The 20,980-nt window shown below is 35.1% G+C and overlaps 1 protein-coding gene across 1 annotated transcript; it reads right to left on the reverse strand.

The window, feature by feature from the left end:
• Nucleotides 1–10,957: 10,957 nt before the first annotated feature.
• Nucleotides 10,958–13,086, reverse strand: Olfr1096 (olfactory receptor 1096). Its single transcript, NM_001370760.1, has 2 exons — nt 12,773–13,086; nt 10,958–12,016 (listed from the first exon to the last, which is right to left on the reverse strand). The coding sequence occupies exon 2, from the start codon at nt 12,003–12,005 to the stop codon at nt 11,058–11,060; it is 948 nt and encodes a 315-aa protein (NP_001357689.1). The 5' UTR covers nt 12,006–12,016; nt 12,773–13,086; the 3' UTR covers nt 10,958–11,057.
• Nucleotides 13,087–20,980: the final 7,894 nt, after the last annotated feature.

Consider the following 20,980-nt stretch of genomic DNA (forward strand, 5'->3'; position numbering starts at 1 on the left):
CACTAATACTCTAAAAATTATTAAAATGTATATATTGCCCTAAATTCTTATTAACATGTTATCATTTCCATGGATTTATATCATAATGATTCAAATGAATATGGGAAAACCTTCATTCAAATTTCAGCATCTTGTATCTCTTAATGCAAGTGAAATAATTTTTCAGTAGTAATTATTAGATGCAAATGAAAGTTGACCATAATTTATTAATGCCTGTTTCTTAATAAGAAAGTGTATACAAAATATTAGAATAGGTTAAATTAGAATAGGTTAAACCTGAGGTAGGTTAAATTTCTAAGGGAAACACAATTCATTTCAAAGAAATTATTAAATTGCTTAATTACTTTTTTATTGAGTATTTATTTACATTTCAAATGTTATTCCCTTTCCTGGTTTAACTATAAAAACCTTCATCTCCCTCCTCCTCCTCCTGCTTCTATGAGGGTGCTCCCCCACCCACCTATACACTCCCACCTCACCATCCTGGCATTCACCTACACAGGGACAAGGGTCTCTCCTCCCATTGATGCCAGAGAAGGCCACCCTCTGCTATATATACAGCTGGAGCCCTGGGTCTCTGCATGTGTACTCTTTGGTTGGTGGTTTAGTCCCTGGGGCTCTGGCGGTTCTGATTGTTTGGTATTGTTGTTCTTCTTATGGGGTTATAAACCACTTCCCCTCCAACAGTCCTTTCCCTAACTCCTCCCTGTTGGCTCCCTGTTCTCAGTCTAATGGTTGGTTGTGAACATCCAAATCTGTATTTGTCAGGCTCTGACAGAGCCTCTCAGGAGATGGCAGTATCAGGCTTCTGTCAGCAAGCACTTCTTGATATCATCAATAGTGACTGGATTTGGTGGCTGTATACTGGATGGATCCTCAGGTTTGGAAATCTCTGTAAGGCCTTTTCTTCAGTGTTTGCTCTACTCTTTGTCCCTGTATGTCCTTTAGACAGGATCAATTCCAGGTTAATATTTTTGAGATGGGTGGGTACTCCCATCCCTCAACTATGGACCTTGCCTAACCTCTAAATATGGTCTCTACAGGTTCTCCCTCCACTTTGGTAGGCATTTCAGCTAATCTCATTCCCTTTGGGTCCTGGGAGCCTCTTGCTTTTCTGGTATCTGGGATTTTCTGGTGGCTACTGTCAGTTACCCATTCCCATTGGTACACAGCTCAATTCAGCTTAATTACTTTTAGAGTTGTGACTTATCTCTGATTTATTGTATTCATTTTATGTTAGGATCTTTTTGAATTTTGCATTTTCTTTAATTGTTGTGTCAGTGTTTTCTATGGTATCTTCTGCATTTGAGATTCTCTCTTCTATCTCTTGTATTCTGTTGGTTATGCTTGCTTCATTAGCTCCTGACTTCTTTTCTAGTTTTTCTATTTTCAGAGTAGTCTCCCTTTGTGATTTCTTTATTGTTTCTACTTCCATTTTTAGATCCTGGATGGTTTTGTTCTATTCTTTCACCTGATTTGTTGTGTTTTCCTGTATTTCTTTAAGGGAGTTATTTATTCCCTTTTTAAAGTCCTCCATCATTATCGTGAGAAGTGACTTTAGATCCACATTTTGCTTTTCTGTTATGATGGTGTATCCATGACTTGCTATGGTGGGAGAGTTTGGTCCTCATGATGCCAAGTAACCTTGCTTTCTGTTGCTTCTGTTCTTATGCTTGCCTCTTGCCATCTGATTATCTCATGTGCTTTCTGCCCTCAATATATCTAATTGGAGCCTGTCCTTCCTATATTCCTGGCTGATTCAGGACTCTGAGGATCCTGTGAACCTGAGATTCTGGGTGTGTCAAAGTTCTTGACAGTCAATTTCCTCTGAGACCCTGAGATCGTGGTGTGACCAAGCTCCTGGTATTCTGTGATCCTGGAATCCTAAGATCCTGGGTGGGTTACAGTGCCTGGAAGTGGTGTCTCCTCTGGGGACCGTGGGGCTGTCTAGTGTGTTTGAAACCAAGGTATATCAGCACTGACCAGAAGGAACCCGAGCCACTGGTCAGGCAGGGCTCCTGTGTCCTTGCTTCTGCTGTCACAGGCCTGTCACGATTGGTTTGGAACAGATGTTGTGTTCCACTCACCAGTGATCCTAAGATCCTAGGCGTGCTAGGGTGCCTGGAGTGTGGAGAGTCCTCTGGGGACCATGGGATCTTTAGCTGAGATCGCACCCAAGGTGGCCTGGAGCTGACACAGACCAGAAGAGCTGCATTGACCTTAGAATTATATACAGATTTTTTTATGATGAAATATCACTTTATAATGTTTGTATATGTTTCATAGTTTTATCTTGCAATTAATTGTTCAAATAATCCCTTTGATGACTTTGGAATTATCAAAATTACCTAAGTATGTACTGTTTTTGAGAGAACCAATAAATTCTCTCCCTATGTACTTTAAGAAGAGCTAAAGGGCCTCTTGTGAAAAGGAAACATGATGTTCAGAGCATGCCTTAACTGACAGATTATTTTATCTATCTCCTGTGAAATATTTAGAAATAATATACCTCAATAAATATCTGCAACATAGAAGTCTGCTCAGCACAATGTTACTTGACAAGTAAAACATTTGTCTTTCTGAAAGCATATGGAAGGTTCTCTGTTTACATAGGTCAATGCAGTTATTAATTCAGATTTTTTTTTTTTTTTTTTTTTTGGTGCTTGCTTGTTTGTTTGTTTTTGGTTTTGTTTTTTTTTTTTTTTTTTTATCTTTGGTTTTGTTTGTTTGTTTGTTTGTTTGGTTGGTTTTAAAAAAATTTTTTTGTTGTTGTTGTTTTTTTGAGACAGGGTTTCTCTGTATACCCCTGGCTGTCCTGGAGCTCACTTTGTAAACCAGGCTGGCCTCAAACTCAGAAATCTGCCTGCCTCTGCCTCCTGAGTGCTGGGATTAAAGGCTTGTGCCACCACTCCCAGCTTTAATTCAGAATTTTTATTGGTTTGATTGAAAAAGTCAGGTTAAAAGTAGTAAAATTATGGGCTAATCAAATTTGAAATGGTATAAAGTATAGAAAATTTTCACCAACCATTAATCCAGTTTGTATGGTTTTTTTTTTTTTTTTTTTTTTTTTTTTACGTTTAAAGGATTATTTTAAATCTACTACTTAATTTTAAGCTATTGGTGTAACAGACAATTTAAACCATTTTTAGATTTTCATTTCCTACCTAAGGTTAGTTACTTTGTAAAGCAAGGAATTATAGGGAAACTTGATTTTCTATTGTTTCCAGGAGATAATTATTGCAAATTTTGACATAATTTAGGGTTCCAAGGAAGTATATTTCAGAATTGACACAGTGAAGCCTGGACACAAGTCTGGTTTAGTTCTAACTATGAGCTAATCAGATTCCCTGTCTATCTTGAGCTCAGTTTTCTTATCAATGCTGAATGATTTATTTATCAATTCTCTTACAAATCTCAGAAGAGAGAGCACATACAATATGGCACCTCGACTAGCATACTGATGATGTTTTTGCTGTTATCAATATGCCCTTCCTCATGAAATGTGCTTTTCCATGGTATTAAAGTATATATTTGACAGACAGCCAAGGAACTGACTTCAGTTTTACCTTAGACCTTTGCTTAGACTATTCTAGGGATATCAGATAGATGCAACCATGATAAGTTTCAATTTCCTAAAATAAAAATTCACAAGCTTGTGGCACAGCATGGTCAATAAGTTGTCTGGTGTAGATTTTCCCTCATTTGTACAAATGGGTTATATGTTATGCGTTATTTTTCAGCAACAACGTCTGTAATAATCATATTAGGTATTGCTATAAAATATTTAACTTTGAGTATTTTATTGATTACCTAATAACAGGCATTATTTCTGAAACAAGCAAATCTCACAATATATTCACATTGTATGCATATTGGATATTTGAATTGAGATGTCTGATAATTATACTGTAAGAAAAAAATAATGGTACAACCACTTGTTTTTATTTGTTAAAATTACAACCTGCTCCTTTGTTGAAATTTATGGTCAGTTCTTAAATTTTCCTGGTGGAATGTTTAGAATGTCTTCTGTAAAGTATCATGTTATCTAAAACCACAATTTTAAAATTATTTGCCTATTAGTATCATTTTTATTTCTATTCTTTGTTTCTTACTCATTTAAGCTTTGAACGGTATATTAACCAGAGATGGGCATAAAGAAAATACCAGACTTGTCTCTGTTTATATTGGGATGATGTTGGCTATGGATAAGTTACGTATATAGCCATTATTATGTTGAGGTGTCTTCTCTGCATTTCTGTTGTAAGATTTTTATAAGAATAGAATGTTGGACTTATCCAAAGCCTTTTTGCATATATTGAGATGATCATGTTATTTCTAATTTATGTAATATCTTGCCTTTATCAATTTGTATATTTTAATCTCTTCACTTCTGCCATAAAAATAAGTTGATCAGAGTAAGTGAACACTTAAGATGATATTTTTCATATTGTTTAGAATTATTTCATATTTGTATAAGTGCTTACAACTTATCTTGGCTATATTTACTCCTCAAGTGTCCCTGAAGCTTGTCTTAGCTTCACCCCAACTTCTTTCAATCTCATGTACAACTTGGTTGGTCACATATGTATACATGTGTTTGAGACGTCCAACTGATGTCTCTGTCCCTATCATTAAAGAAAACTGATTCTCTCTTTATCAGAAGCTATCAACTAAAATTGGGAGATGTGAGTTCCTCCCACTTTCATTATGGTCTTCTGCAGAGAACAACTGCTGTTAGTTCATATAAGCACATATCCTCTCCTTACTCTGATCCTCCTCTCCCTCTGATTGTTACAGACTTTTAGTGCAATTTCTATGCCTTAATCTTGAGGAGACTGGGTGTGGTAGAAAAATACAATTTGTAGAGGAACACCCAACAGTCACTTCTGTATAGTCTGACCAGCTGTGTATTAACCATTGTTCACAAAACAAAGAAACTTACCTGTTGAGGAATGAGTGTTACACTAACTTATAGAGGCACAGATAGGATTTAAAGACAGTTTAATACTGTGTCCCTTTACCAAATAATAGTAGTAGGTTGACTCCTGAATCTACAAGATTCATAGCTACCTTCATTAAGGGTACATTAAAAAGTTACATGCAAATCTACTCTATGAAGTTTCCCATATATTTAAGTACATGTACATGTGCACAAATATATTCATGTAAGTGTTGGAGTAACCCTACAAAAGGTGATAATGTTCATCCAAGAAGTCATTGGTTGCCAAATACAAAATGCAGTTGCAGTTGTGAGAAGGCTACTCTTGAATTTTTGATCAGGGTTAATTATTCAGAGACACAAATGATGCAAACTATTAATATTGTACTTGGTTTCCCCACCAGAACATGTTGGTCAGAGACTGTTGCTGTAAATACATTGGCTATGGGTCGTAAAAGAATAAAGAAATTGATTCTGGCCAGGAAGTTTTTATCCTGTTTCCTAGCTTATACAATGCTCTGCAGGGTGCTGAATGGGGATAGGGTTCATCAATGATATCAAACAGCTGTGAACCCTTTGCACAAAAATAAAATGACAAAAACGGTAAGGCATGTCCATGAAAGCAATGGTGGCATGAATACCCTTGAGTAACCAATTTCATTTTTTTTTCATTTTTTTAATTAGATATTTTCTTTATTTACATTTCAAACGTTAATCCCTGTCCCAGTTTCCCACACACACACCCAGAAAACCAATTTCATTTTTTAAAATAATTAGTTTAAAACCTGCTCCAGGAAGAAATTCATGTCTGGTACTGGGGATCTGCTCCATGATATTTTTGATATTCATCTATTTGGTTTAGAAGTATTTGCTTACCGCTTCTCGGCCTTTTGGCTAAGATCAAGTGTAGAAGTATTTGCTTTAGTTTTTTTGTTTTTTTTTTTTTGGTTTTTTTTTTTATCTCTGTTCATATAGAACATTGGTATTGGCAGGTGTCTATCTGGTATGAGCTTAAAATTAATGCTGGTTTTATGGAAGGGCTTTTTTAGTTCATCAAACAATAAGAAAAACATTGATTATTTGGTTATAAACTTTTCCTTGAAAGTGTCATATAAAGCACCATTTAGCTGCTATCACACCCTTTGATCTGTGAAGTATACTAAGGAGATTTTACTTTATTTTACATTGTTTTGCCTGAATGCATATCTGTGCATCATATGCATGCAGTTCTTCTTGAGGCCAAAAACTGCAGTCTCTGGCATTTAGCCCCTCATAGTAAAACAGCTGGGAATAAGTAAAGTAGCCTTTGTCCCATCTCCAGAGAAACTTTTGGGCCCTAACTCCCAGCCTGCTTGTTGAAGTTCCAGGGGGAAAAAAAGGACATTTTGAAAAATGATTTTTTTTTCTTATGGAATATGAACCTGCTTAGATAATTTACCTGCTCTTGATTTAACTTTGGGATGTGGTTTCGGTCTAGAAAACCATACATTTCATCTCGATTTTCCAGTTTTGTTGAGTATAGGCTTTTGTAGTAGGATCTAATAGTATTTTGAATTTACTCTGTTCCCATTATGTCTCCCTTTTCATTTCTGATTTTGTTAATTTGGATACTGCCTCTGGCTCTATAGTTAGTTTGGCTAGGGGGTTATCTATCTTGTTGATTCAAAGAATCAGTTTTTGGTTCATAACCTCTTTAGTTTGACTATGTCTCTGTTTATTTTCTGTTTCAATGGCCTGTCCATTTGTGAGAGTGAGGTATTTAAGTCTTCCAATATTATTGTGTGGTGTTCAATGTGTGTTTTGAGCCATAGTTAAGTTTCTTTTATGAATATGGATCCTATTAATCCCTGTGGTTGAATTAGGGAAAACCTGGAAGAAGCTGAGGAGGAGGGTGACCCTGTATGAGGGCCAGCAGTCTCAACCTAGATCCCGAGATCTCTCAATCACTGGTCCACCAACCAGGCAGCAAATAAAAGCTCATATGAGACCACCAACACATATACAGCAGAGTAAGTCCAGGTCAGGTTTCAGTTAAAGAAGATACACCTAACACTCAAGGGACTGGAGGCTCCAGGAAGTTTAAAGTTCTGATGGGGTGGTAGGTGGGTGGTAGGGACATCCTCGTGGAAACAGGGAACATGGAGGAGATATGGGATGTGGAACAGTCAGAGGGTGTACTGGGTGGGGAATAAAATCTGGAGTGAAATTAAGTAAGTAAAAAAATAAATGATTTTTAAAAAGAGGAAAAAAAAAGTTATTTTTATCTGGGGAACAAGAACCTGAAACTTGATAGGCCATCGACCTAGGATTATACAAATATTATAGTTCTCTTAAAAGAACAGAGGTATAAAATGATTCCTAACAAGATTCTGTTATATTCACATATCAGTGTCTTGGTAATACATCATCAGAGAAGTTTCCTTGTACATTCAGTGGTAACAAATACAGATACTCACAACTGGGCAATGTGAAAATAGTATGAGACCTTGGAACATTCAATACTAAATGAGATGCCTTCATCAAACCTTAGTGTTTAGAGAATTTTATGGAAGTAGAAGCAGAAAATTGTGAGAGCCAGTGGGAATGAAAGATATAAAATAATAAAAATAAAAACAGAAAGGAAAACAAAAACTAGAACAACAAAACAACAACAGTAACAACAACAACAAAACAAGGTCTTCTAGACACATCAGGACTGATGGACCTATGAACAATGTTTTGCATAGTACATTTCAGGCTTTAAAACGTATGTTCAGGAATGGGGAAATGAAAAACCATAATTAGAATACACTGTATGAAAATTATCTTCAATGAAAACTCATTTTAGGTCAATACACAAACAGATATAGATATGGCAAAAGGTATTTTAGCTTAAACTAGCTTACAAATCTTCATTTATAAAATATAGTATATAAAGATATGTATAAGATATAAGGAAACTGTGGTGGCATACGTAGAGCCAATACAGGTTCAAGCCAAGAAGCATCCCCTGGTCTGAGAGCGCAATGTTCACAAATCCTCATTTTTAACTCAGAAGCCATCTCAAATTAGTACTTTTTACAAAAGAAAAGTTAAATTTCTTCAACGAAGTCTCACTTGGTATGCAAACCACACTTACTGGCAGGGTCACTGTCTAGAAAAGGATAGTCAACACAAAATGAATTCAACAGTGTTTTTAGAAGGATTTTGTCTCATGGTGGTTTTTCAGGTCTTTTTTTTAGCTTATAAGCCTTTTGCTTGCATATTATGGCTTCTGAATTTTTGTGCAAATGAATGTGAGTATCTCTGTGTATATTTGTTTCTTGTGCTTTTTCTTTAGCCATTTATGTTTGGTTTTTTCCTAGTGTGTTTTTTGGATGTTGCTTTAGTTAGTTTGTTTGTGCTTTCCTAATGAGAGAGAGAAAGAAAGGATGTGGATTTGGGTGGGTGGGGAAGTCAGGCAGATAAGGAATCTGGAGTAGGAAAAAAGTGATAAGAATATATTTTATGAAAAAAAGAGCATTCAATATGTAGAAAGCAAAGAAAAGCATTTAAGCCACAGGAAAAAAATAAAAGTAAACAAAAAATATATTTTTATTTATTGGCTTGCATATTTTTAACATATGTCCTTATGTTTAAAACCAAATTGTGTGCATTAATATTTTAACTTATTTTGCAACAAGAACAATGTTTTGCATAGTACATTTCAGGCTTTAAAACTTATGTCCAGGAATGGGGAAATGAAAATTTATAATTAGAATATACTGTATGAAAATTATTTTCAATGAAAACTCATTTTATCTCAATTCACAAACAGTAATAGATATGGCAAAAGGTATTTTAGCTTAAACTAGTTTACAAATTTCCATTTATAAAATATAGTAGATAAAGATATGTCTTAATGCATAAGGCAAGTATTTTATGTTTATTGGAAGTTGTACCTATACAACCACATATAACCTATTTTAGGTGACCTGTATTGAGAAGAAAACAGCCAATTTTATATTTATCTTAATTGAAATGTAAGTTTCTTTTCAATTCAGGAACTAAATCACTACATATACTGTTCACCTATGTGATCTACTACATTTTCTAAATTATAGAAACAAACATAGGTGTAAAAAGAAAAAGAAAATAAAACAACACATGTTAAATGAATGGAAAATAGGAAAGAGTCCCCAAAACTGAAATAACATACATATTCAGGGTCAGAAATGACAAAATCCAGTAAAAATATGAACAACAAATGTTTTAAAATCACTATTTTAATAACAAAAATAAAATCATAGAAATATAAAAAAGAGATTCTAGAAAACACAGATACCAGAAGCAACATAAATCATAAACCCTTTTACAATATTTATGTATAATATAGCAAGTTTGTGAAAAGCTTATGAAAATGAGGTGATTACATACATATTCTTTTATCATCTCTTTATCACGGAAAACTGTGAATGTATGTCTTCTTAGTTATTAGGACAGATAAGTAGTTGTATCTTATGTTACTTTAGACATGACATACTGTAAATCTATCAAGTTCAAAATCTGCATGCAGTATTGTCCCTTGAGAGCTATACAATTCTTAGACATAATTAATTGCAATACTATAGTTAATTTTCTTTTATATTACAAACTGTATATAAAAAGTAAACATAAATATTTATCCTGTCTGATGAATTTCATGTCAGTCAAGAGAATATAAACTTATTATTAATTATTTGTCTTAGTGTGTTACCTTTTGAAAATGTGAAAATGAAGTTGGTAAATACCTGTTGTTCTAGTACAGGGATGGAGTTCAGTCCTCAGAGCAATATAAGAGACAAGACAAGTAGGCATATAGCAAAAACCCTTGTGTAGGATAACAGAGATAGTTGCATTTACATAATATCTGACTAGCCAGACTAGGCAATAAGTTCATTTTAGGCTCAATAAGACAACCACTCTCAAAAACTAACATGGAGAACAATACATAAGAACATCTGACATAAATTATTGGTCTTCCCTTCCCCATACACCCTCAAGCACACATGCATACAAACATACAAAACATGCATACATACATAGGACATTGATACTCACATCCTACACACACACACATGCATACAAACATACACAACATACATAAGTAGGAAATTGACACTCACATCCTACATACATATACATGCACATGGAAAATTTAATAAAATTAATTGAATACCTATCTATTAATGAATTTATTTTAGAACAATTTTATATACAGAGTTTAATATACAAAGAATAATGCTATTAATGAGTACACAGAAAAATTTGTTCTATGAGACATATACTGACATTGTTATTAACTGAGAACATGCTTCAGAATGTCAATCATTTTTTACTTTTCTCTTCTTCCTGAACTTTAACTGTTTTCAAAATTGTCACTAACGTAATTAGACTTACAGCATTTACAATATGATTTTCCTATAACTTAATGTAACTTCAGAAATTTATGTAAAATTAAAATTTGGAAACAACTGAGCATATTCTTTTTAAGGTAATTATATAATTGTGCATTAAATTATCAAAAAGAAATTTATAAAACATCATAGAATATTCTTCAAGAAATGATAGTCTTTTAAAATATGTCAGGAGTTGATTACTGTGACATATTTACTGTGATTATTATTAATCACAATAAATCACAATTTATTATTTCAAGTATATTACTTCCATCATCTTATCACATGAAGGTGGAATTATTATTTATCTTGTACTGATGAAGTAATTTAATGCTAAATTTAGTTCCTTATCAAAAAATATTGAAGAAATTGACTGCAAATTAGTGAGTGATTTCTGAAAATATAGACATTACCCAGATTAATTTTTCATTATGTTTACCTAAATACTTAATAAGTATGAAATTTTAAATGGCATGGATCTAAGAATTTCAAACACGTTTTCTTACGCTGCAAACAAGTATTCCTCAAAACAAAACAAAAGACATATTGACTATATGATGCATGAAATTCAGCCAGAAAAAAACTGGAAATTACCAACCTATACTTGTATGAGAAATATCCAAAGAAATAGAAATGTAAAAAAAAAAATTGTACTTGTTTATAGAAACTGACAAAGGGAACATGAAAGTAGAAACAATGAGACTGACTGGTTAATACCATGGTTAAATTAACTTCCTGGATCCTTGTCTCTTCTTTACTAATCTAACAACAGCACTTTTGACCTCTTTGTTTCTGAGACTATAAATTAGTGGGTTCAGCATGGGGATCACAATAGTATAGAAAACAGACGCCACTTCTTCCTTTCCCAAAGAATAGGACTTAGTTGGCTTTAAATAAGTAAAAATCAGAGTGCTGTAAAAAACAGTCACTCCGAGGAGATGAGAGGCACAAGTGGAAAAGGCTTTCTGCTTTCCTGAAGTAGAATTTATATTCAAAATAGTAGAAAGAATGGATACATAGGATCCAGATATTGTGATAAGGGACCCCAGGATTGTGGAACCTGCAAAAATGAATATAATGATTTCAACTACATGTGTGTCACTGCAAGACAGAGATAGAAGTGGAGATGTGTCACAATAAAAATGACGGATGACATTGGATTTGCAGAAATGTAGTGTAATCATGCTAAACACAGTTAGAGTGGAATCCACAGCTCCAATTACATAGGACCCAGTAAGGAGAGCAAGGCAGCATCGTGGAGACATAATAACTGGGTAATGTAAAGGGTTGCAGATAGCTATGTAGCGGTCATAGGCCATTGAGGAAAGCAAAAAACATTCAGTAGCTGCTAAGAGGATGAAAATGTACAGTTGTGCGAAACAATTGGTGTAGGAAATGCTCTTGTTTGTTGTTAGCATGTTCTCTAACGTTTTCGGTGTGATGGCAGTTGAATAACTGAGGTCAACTACTGACAGATGGGTAAGGAAAAAATACATTGGAGTGTGAAGCTGAGTATCTATATAGATGATCAATATCATGCCTATGTTCCCCAGAACAGTGACTAGGTATATCAGGAGAAACAGTACAGAGAGGATCAGCTGTATTTCTTTGGAGTCTGTCAATCCCATGAGGATAAAGTCTGGCATATTTGTGTGATTCCAGGTGTACATAGTCAATGACCCTAAATGGTGAGAAATCAAAGATGATAACAGAAATGTTTGTATGATAACAGAGATGTTTGCAAATATGATCCTCACTGTACATTTATAATTATAGTATATAACTGTACATAATTAAATTTCCAAATAGAAGTACAAAGCAGAATTTGAGTAGGATATTATAAGTATTATTATGGGCTATAAAACAGAAAAAGAGTGTTATTCTAAATAATGTCTTTTTATGAATTTATTTGCATAAAATGTTTTTATGTGCTCATATTATTCCCATACTTTAATCTAGAATATGGAAAAGAATCAGTTAATTTATGAATTCAATTGAACTCAATACAAATTCACATTGTGTCTGTGATCACGTTAAAATTTTGAGACACCAAATTATCTTAGTTATGATCTTAATTCAGGAAATTTAAATAAAATATCATGCATTAAATTAAAAAAGATAGAAAACAACTTCAATATGTTTCCAGCTCTTTTCTATATCAATTAACTGTAACTATATTTTATTAAAGTAATAGACTACATTAAAACAAATAACTATTTGAAAGATGGATTATTTTCTTCTGATAATTTCAAACACATTTTTGACTAAAATTATTTTATTGAAATATGAATCATCACTAGTGTAATCTTCTTCCATCCACTCTAAGCTTGCCACAACCCTGTTACTTCCGTACATGCCAAATTTTATTTGCACTTATATCTTAAAATATAATCTTTATTTTATTTGCTTCAACGTCCACAATTTTAAAAATACTTACACACAATTCCAAAGTTGACAGAAAAAACAGGGAAATATTTCTAATATCATGGGTCACAAAACATTCATCTTCCAAATTTTCTCACAATTAAAGTAAAAAATTTACTTAAAGATCTGAACACATCAGACCTCGATCTTTTGTTTTCCTTGGTATTATTTTTTTCATTCTTTTGTGTACTCATTTTAAAAAAAATCAGGAGAAAATTAAATTATTCTTTCCTCAGGTCTTTGTCAAAAATAATTTTAAAGGAAATTTATGGTTTGAATTTATTCCATGAGTGAGTATAAATATCAGGACAACAGTGTATGCTTTTGTCTCTAATTTATGATTGTGGGACATATCACATAAATCATGAGCATCATGTAATGTGGTCATTCTCAGGAGGCAATGTATGAGCCGAATTTCTTGGCAAGCTTTCAAGGACTAAGGTCAAAAGACTAATTCAGCAAATGTTTTGCTTATTCCTGGGAGCTTTATAAAGAAGAACATAATAAATGCTTTTTTTTTCTGATGTACTACACTTATGCAGATTCTCTTTAATTCAATAAATGTATAAAGTATAATATTTATATAACACTTTCCTCACATTAGGGCCTTTTTAAGTAGTATGGATAGAAGGGAAATTCATTTTGGAATTTAAAGTGCTTACTTTGTTAAAGAGATCATGACTGAATAATAGAATTTTTTTAGAAAAAAGTTATATTAATGAAATGATTCTTCTAGAGTTAAAATAGATTGATTAGAAACAATAAAATATGTGATCTTATCACTGGTAAGTGTAGTTCTCACCTCTCATAAAAGAATTTCACTTTGCAGCAGAAGGATACCACTACAAGAAGTTACAACCTATTAAATTATAGTGTTCAGGAGCCCAGTCCTAACTGATAAATTTACAAAACAATTCCAATTTTCAAATAATATTCATGGATTATTTCAAAGGCGAGAACAGAAATATTAGAAAGGCCAGAGGAATAGGGAATTTGCTATGAGAAGAATTGTCGTTACTATATCAGAAGATAAACATAAGAAGACTCTTTAAAAGGCCTGCTTAAGCATCAGATGAACTAGACAATAACAATGGACATCCCATCTCAGATAGAGACAGCCATACTATTCCTTGGCATGGAGCCTAATGACTCACTGGAAATGATACAATACATACACTCGACCAGATGTGCTCATTGTTGCTCTATTGACAATACCTAGAAAATTAAAAATAAACAAACAAACAAACCAAACCAAACCAAAACAAAACAAAACAAAACGAGGACCTGTATGTTCTTTAAATGATGAGTGGTTAATGAAAATGTGATAACGTGTTCATGATGGGTACCATTCAATTCTAAGAAAGTAAAATCACAAACATTGCAAGAAAATTAATGGAACTAGCAAAGATCATGTTGAGTGAGGTAACTCAGAAATTTATACCTAGAAAGATATATGCTTCATGATCATGTTCTTTTTCATCTGAGCCTCCTAATTCCAAATAATCAGATGTTAGTACATATCCATGATCAACTGAAGAAACTGGAAAAGAAAGAAAAGGAGCACTGAGATTCTTTTTTTTAATTAGGTATTTTCCTCATTTACATTTCCAATGCTATCACAAAAGTCCCCCATACCCTCCCCCCGCCCAATCCCCTACCCACCCACTCCTACTTCTTGGCCCTGGCATTCCCCTGTACTGAGGCATATAGTTTGCAAGACCAATGGGTCTCTCTTTCCAATGATGGCCGACTAGGCCATCTTCTGATACATATGCAGCTAGAGACAGGAGCTCCAGGGGGGTACTGGTTAGTTCATATTGTTGTTCCACCTATAGGGCTGCAGACCCCTTTTGCTCCTTAGGTACTTTCTCTAGCGCCTCTATTGGGGGCCCTGTGATCCATCCAATAGCTAACTGTGAGCATCCACTTCTGTGTTTGCTAGGCCCCAGCATAGTCTCACAAGAGACAGCTATATCAGGGTCCTTTCAGCAAAATCTTGCTAGTATATGCAACTGTGTCTGCGTTTGGTGGCTGAATATGGGATGGATCCCGGATATGGTAGTCTCTAGATGGTCCATCCTTTTGTCTCAGCTCCAAACTTTGTCTCTGTAACTCCTTCAATGGGTGTTTTGTTCCCAATTCTAAGGGGAAAGGTGTCCACACTTTGGTCTTCGTTCTTCTTGAGTTTCATGGAGCTGTGAGATTATTAAGGAACAAGGAGCAATGGAGAGGAAAATAGCAATTGAGAAGTGATGTGTTAGGAGGAACAAGCTCCAATTGGGAAAGGTTATAAAATAAATATAGAAGGTTAGGAAGATAAAATAGGCTAGAAAGATAGCAGGAAGGGTGCCTGAAAATGTCATAAGAAATAATACTTTTAAGTATTTACCTAAAAATCTTATAATACATGTAAACTTGTATGTAATAAACATATATTTAAAATTATATTTTCTTACCTGGCTGAAAATGCTTCCTCCAACAATCAATGGCTATCTAACAAAAACAACATTAGGCATAAGAAGTACTCATTTTACTTGTTAATCAGTGTTGTCTGAGAAACCCCCTCAGAACAATAAAGGCTATTACTATTTTCACTATTTTGCCTAAGAAGTCAAAGTTCATATTTTTGGAGACACTGTGGATTTCAGACCCAGGTTCCAGAGGACCCTGAGTCAAAACTGACAAGATGATTCCTCCCTATGAACTAGATTACATTGTACTAAAAGGCACTATAAAATCTTTAATGAAAGACAGCAATGAGCAGTGCTACACATCTATGATATCTATGAACCATAGGAAGAAACAGAATGGAAAACAACAGCAGCAACAACAAGAAAAACATCAACACCCCTAGTGGTGCATTAGTGGCACACATATCACAGAGGTAAACAACAGCTCTCACATTGTATTTAAGATTGTTGCAACAATAAAGAATCTGTGCCAGGTCCTTGACACTTAAACAGCTACTAAGATCTAGTGAATTCACGGATCTTAAAGAAGAACCTACAACTCCAACATTAATATCCCAGTAAAATTTGTAGCTACATCCTAATTAGTCTTCTTATACCTAAGATAGTCAACAATCATGGAGATTTCTCTTTGAAACTGACACAGATAACTTAAGAAAAGCACACCGAATCAAAATACTCCCATTCCTAATATTCAAAAGTTATTGTGGATGAGTGGATGGACAAATTAGAAGAGCCAAAGGAAATTAGTATTTGCTGTAAGATGGTGTCTATGATGAATATTAGAATGTGCATCCATGAAATTCACTATCACAAAGTGAAAAGGTACAACAATAATATATACACATGGAGCTCAAGAGGCCTCATCCCTGCTCACAAAACTAGAGGCAACTAAGGAATTTGGAAAATGATGTAAATATATTTTTCATGAAAAATAACTATCATGGTGGGCTGTTATGTTAAGAGAAAATAGGGCTACCCCCTTTCTCAGAGGATCCTCCCTGCCTCTGCCTGTCTGAGATTGTCCCTTTTTCTGTGTTGTCTTAAAAGGCATCTTGTACAGAGCTCTCTGCAAAGCTGCATAACACAGTATACATGTCCCACTCTGGTTTTCCACCAGCATTATAATTAAGTTCTGTACTATAACCAATCAGCCCTCCCTGCTTGCTTGATGGCATGATCTATTGGTTCTTTTCACCATACCTGTAAATACTCAATCCACGAAACAAGAAAGGAGACTAATCTTGTTGCAGGCATCTCAAGAGGTCATTCCATTCATACTTACAGCCAAACTAACCCTGGTCTCCACCTCTACCACCATTCTCTTCTCACTCTGTTAGGCAACAGTCTCAGGGGAGAAAGTGTGGAGGCATAGGTAATAACAGTTGATTTCCAATATCAAATGACCAGCCCTGAAAACATACATTCATGTACTGGTTAGTTTTGTGTCAACTTGACACAGCTGGAGTTATCACAGAGAAAGGAGATTCAATTGAGAAAATGCCTCCATGAGATACAACTGTAAGGCATTTTCTCAATTAGTGATCAAAGAGGAAAGACCCCTTGTGGGTGGGACCATCTCTGGTCTGGTAGTCTTGGTTCTATAAGAGAGCAGGCTGAGCAAGCCAGGGGAAGCAAGCCAGTAAGGAACATCCCTCCATGGCCTCTGCATCAGCTCCTGCTTCCTGACCTGCTTGAGTTCCAGTCCTGCATCCTTTGGTGATCAACAGCATTATGGAAATGTAAACTGAATAAGCCCTTTCCTCCCCAACTTGCTTCTTGGTCATGATGTTTGTGTAGGAATATAAACCCTGACTAAGATAAATTGGTACCAGAAGTAGGGTATTCCTGTGACAACCTGACCATGTTTTGGGGTGAACTGTGGAAGGACTTTGCAACTTGGGCTTGAAGATCCATTCATTGTTAATTGCTCTGTCAGATGTTGTGTAGGAGCTTGGAAGATAATGTTGAGAACAGTGCAGAAGATGGAGGTCTGGCTTTTGAAACTTCAGAGGGAAAATTAAAGACTCTTTTCAGGGCCATTGCTGTTTTGGATTGTGAAGATTCTGTGGTTCTGGTTAGCTGGAGCTGAAGAATCAGCTGTGATTAACAAGATACCAGAACTACTAAAGCAAAAACTTTGCATTACTGGGGCTATTGATACTGATTAGCTGGAGGTAAGAAATTAGTGGTGATTAAAAAGAGACAAGCATCATTGAGGTGACATCTTCTGGAAAGTGTTTTCTGAAAGCACAAAGAGGCTGTGTTCCAGAGATAGCCAATTTGTACTCTTGCTGCAGCAGGACTTGGTAATGTGTAAGGGTCACCCAGGTGGTACTGGTTTTGAAGGCATGAAGGGTTTATGCAGAGCAGCTGAGGCTCGGCACTGTGAGAGGCCATGGAAAACAACTGGTGAAGGTGCAGCCTCAGTTGCAATTGAAGGCCCAGGACTGAAGGGGTCATGCAGTGTTTTGGAGATGCCAGTACCATGAGATGACCACCAAGAGCAGCAGCAGCAGTGGAGTACAGGCATCTGGAGCCCAGAGGACGACACATGTGCTACAAAGGACAGGGCTGTAGAAGTGACCCAAGCCCTTGGAGGAGCCCAGAAGATCGTGAGATGGATCCCAGATATTGGACAGTTGGAGTTTAATTTTTGCTCTTGATTGTGACTGTGTCCTGATAGTTTTCCCTCTTGAAGGAAGAAACTATTTTAGTGGAGCCCAGAGTTAAGATACTTTTAATTGTAAAAAAAAGACTTTGGATTTTAAAAGAGATGGATATTTTAAAGAGATTGAAATTTTAAGAATATGTAAAGACTGTGGGACATTTAAAGTTATTTAAACCTTGGGGATGAATAAGAAATTAAGGGTTGAGGCTTACTAGTGATGTGTATGTGTGTCAAGTTGACAAGGGGTCAATTGTACTTGCTAGTTTTGTGTCAACTTGACACAGCTGGAGTTATCTCAGAGAAAGGAGCTTCAGTTGAGGAAATGCCTCCATGAGATACAACTGTAAGGCAATTTCTCAATTAGTGATCAAGGGGGAAAGGCCCCTTGTGGTGGGGCCATCTCTGGACTGGTAGTCTTGGTTCTATAAGAGAGCAGGCTGAGCAAGCCAGGGGAAGCAAGCCAGTAAGGAACATCCCTCCATGGCCTCTGCATCAGCTCCTGCTTCCTGATCTGCTTGAGTTCCAGTCCTGACTTCCTTGGTGATGAATAGCAGTATGGAAGTGTAAGCCGAATAAACACTTTCCTCCCCAACTTGCTTCTTGGTCATGATGTTTGTGCAGGAATAGAAACCCTGACTAAGACAATTCATATAACATTACATAGATTGAGTAGGCTGTATTTATTTATCTAGAAATCTTTATGTACACACACACACACACACATATGTGTACGCATAAATGAACAGGAGAAAGACCCCATGGATTTATACAACTCAAGAATTTTGAGAACAAGAGAAATAGCCTTCCATAGGGAAGAACACACTATTTGCTTATCCAATATCAAATTGTTAACTCTAAAAATAATGAATACAAGTATCATAAGTTCAACTAGTTGTATATAGGAATATTTACATATATATGTATATATAGATGCAGAAAAGGCAAGAAAGAACAAGTAATGAAATGAATAGGTCATGAATTTAAAATTGCACAATAATAAGTATGTGGGAGAATGTGTAGGGATGAATGGAAGGTATAAGTAAAAACATTATTTAATAATATCAAAAATTTTAAAAATGAAAGGAATAAAATGAAATTAAACTATGGATTTATAAAAGGTACAATATTTTATTTAATATATTTTTCTAAAACTCAGTATAGGTAGATGTGAAACAAGAATAAGACATTCTTATGAATCTTGATTTATTTGAAATTGATTTTTCTATAATTTCTTTAGCAAGAATGATTATGTCTGAATCTTAGGATGCAGTTTACTGGTGTAGTTAATGGTGACAGTTTCACACGAATCATACACTTGAGAATCTCACATTTGATCAGCTTTTCTGAGAACAATGAACTTAATGAGAAGAATTATAGTTGATAACAATCATTGAAGATATTTAGATGACTCTAAAACAACATGCAACCTGTGATAACATGACAACTTCTCTATACCCCATTCCTAAATGAAAAGTTACAGGCTCCAAGACATGGAGATAAGTATTCTCATGATTTAGCTAACAATAAGATGTTCAACATCCTTAGCCTTTTAGGAAATGCAAATAAAAACATCTGTGAGATTCAATCTTTCACCAGTCAATCACTAATAAAATACAAACACGAGAGCTAGTGAGGATGTGTAGCAAGGGGAACACTCTGCCCATGCTGGTGGGAGTGTAAACTTGTGTAGCCACTTTGGAAACCAATGTTCCACTTTCTCATATAATTGGGAAACAATTCTATCTCAACACTGAGTCATATCACTCCTGGTCATTTACCCAAACAATGTTCCGTCCTAAATTGAAAACACTTGCTCAACTATGTTAAAACAGTTTTATTTATAACAGCCAGAAACTGAAAGTAATTAGATGTCCTTCAAACAAAGAATGGATTTTTAAAAAATGGTAGATTCATACAATGTATAGAACTAAAAAGAAATATCATCCTAACCAAGGTAACTAAGTCCTAGAAAGACATACATGGCATGTATTCACTTATAAGTGGATATTAGCTGTAAAGGATAGTCATGTTACAGTCCACAGATCCAGAGACAATAATTAACAAGGAAAACTTTAAGGGGAAAGCAATGGTCTTCCTGGGAAAGGAAAATACACTAGATTTTGCTACTGGGTGGAAATAGGAACAGGAGGATCACCTGTATAGGGGGAATGAATACTGGAACAGAAAACTGGGGTGGGTGGGTATTTCTGGAGAGAGGTAGAAACCTAGTAAAATGGAGGCTGCATGGAATCTATGAGGAATACACTAGTGAATACTCCTAGCAATGGAGGATACAAAGCTTGAAGCAACAATCATCTATAGCCAGGGATGACCTCAAGTGGGATGGATTGGGATACCGACCCAGAAACAAAACTTTGTTTTTCCATGCCTGAAGGACATAGTGACACTGGAACATCGTAAAGATGTCAGAGTGACTTTTTCCAGCAACTGATAAGAGCAGATGCAGTGCCCCAAGTTCAATTATTAGGCAGAGCTCATGGAGTCGTTTGGAGGAGCTGGAAGCAGGATTAGAGGAGCCATAGGGATCAAGAACATGACTCATAATCAACAGCTGAACTCAAGTGGGTTTACAGATATCAAAGAGTCTGTATGGTTCTCAACTATGTACTCTGCATATAAACTATGATTGCATAATCCAGTGTTCTCTGGGGATTCCTAACAGTGGGAGTTTTTTCTCAGACTCTTGTATGGTTTAATTTTGAGACCCTTTTCTTCCTACCAGATTGATTCATCTAACATTAATGTGAGAATATGTGTTTGATCTTATAGTAGATTCTTATTCCATATTTAGTTGATGTCCCTAGAAAGTCTTTCTTTTTCTGAGAAGTCAAAGGACATGGATCTAGAGGAAAGGGAACATGGTATGAGAAGAGAGTGGAGGGAAGTAAAACTCTACTTGAGATGTATTATTATAAATATAAACATAAATATAAATATAAATGTAAATATAAATATATAGAAATAGAAATAAATAGAAATAGAGATAGATAGATAGAGAGATAGAGATGAGATAGAGATAGAGATAGAGATAGAGAGAGAAATAGAAATAGAAAGACCAGCT

Source organism: Mus musculus, chromosome 2 (assembly GCF_000001635.26).
Source record: "Mus musculus strain C57BL/6J chromosome 2, GRCm38.p6 C57BL/6J".
In the NCBI taxonomy this organism is placed as follows: Eukaryota; Metazoa; Chordata; class Mammalia; order Rodentia; family Muridae; genus Mus; species Mus musculus.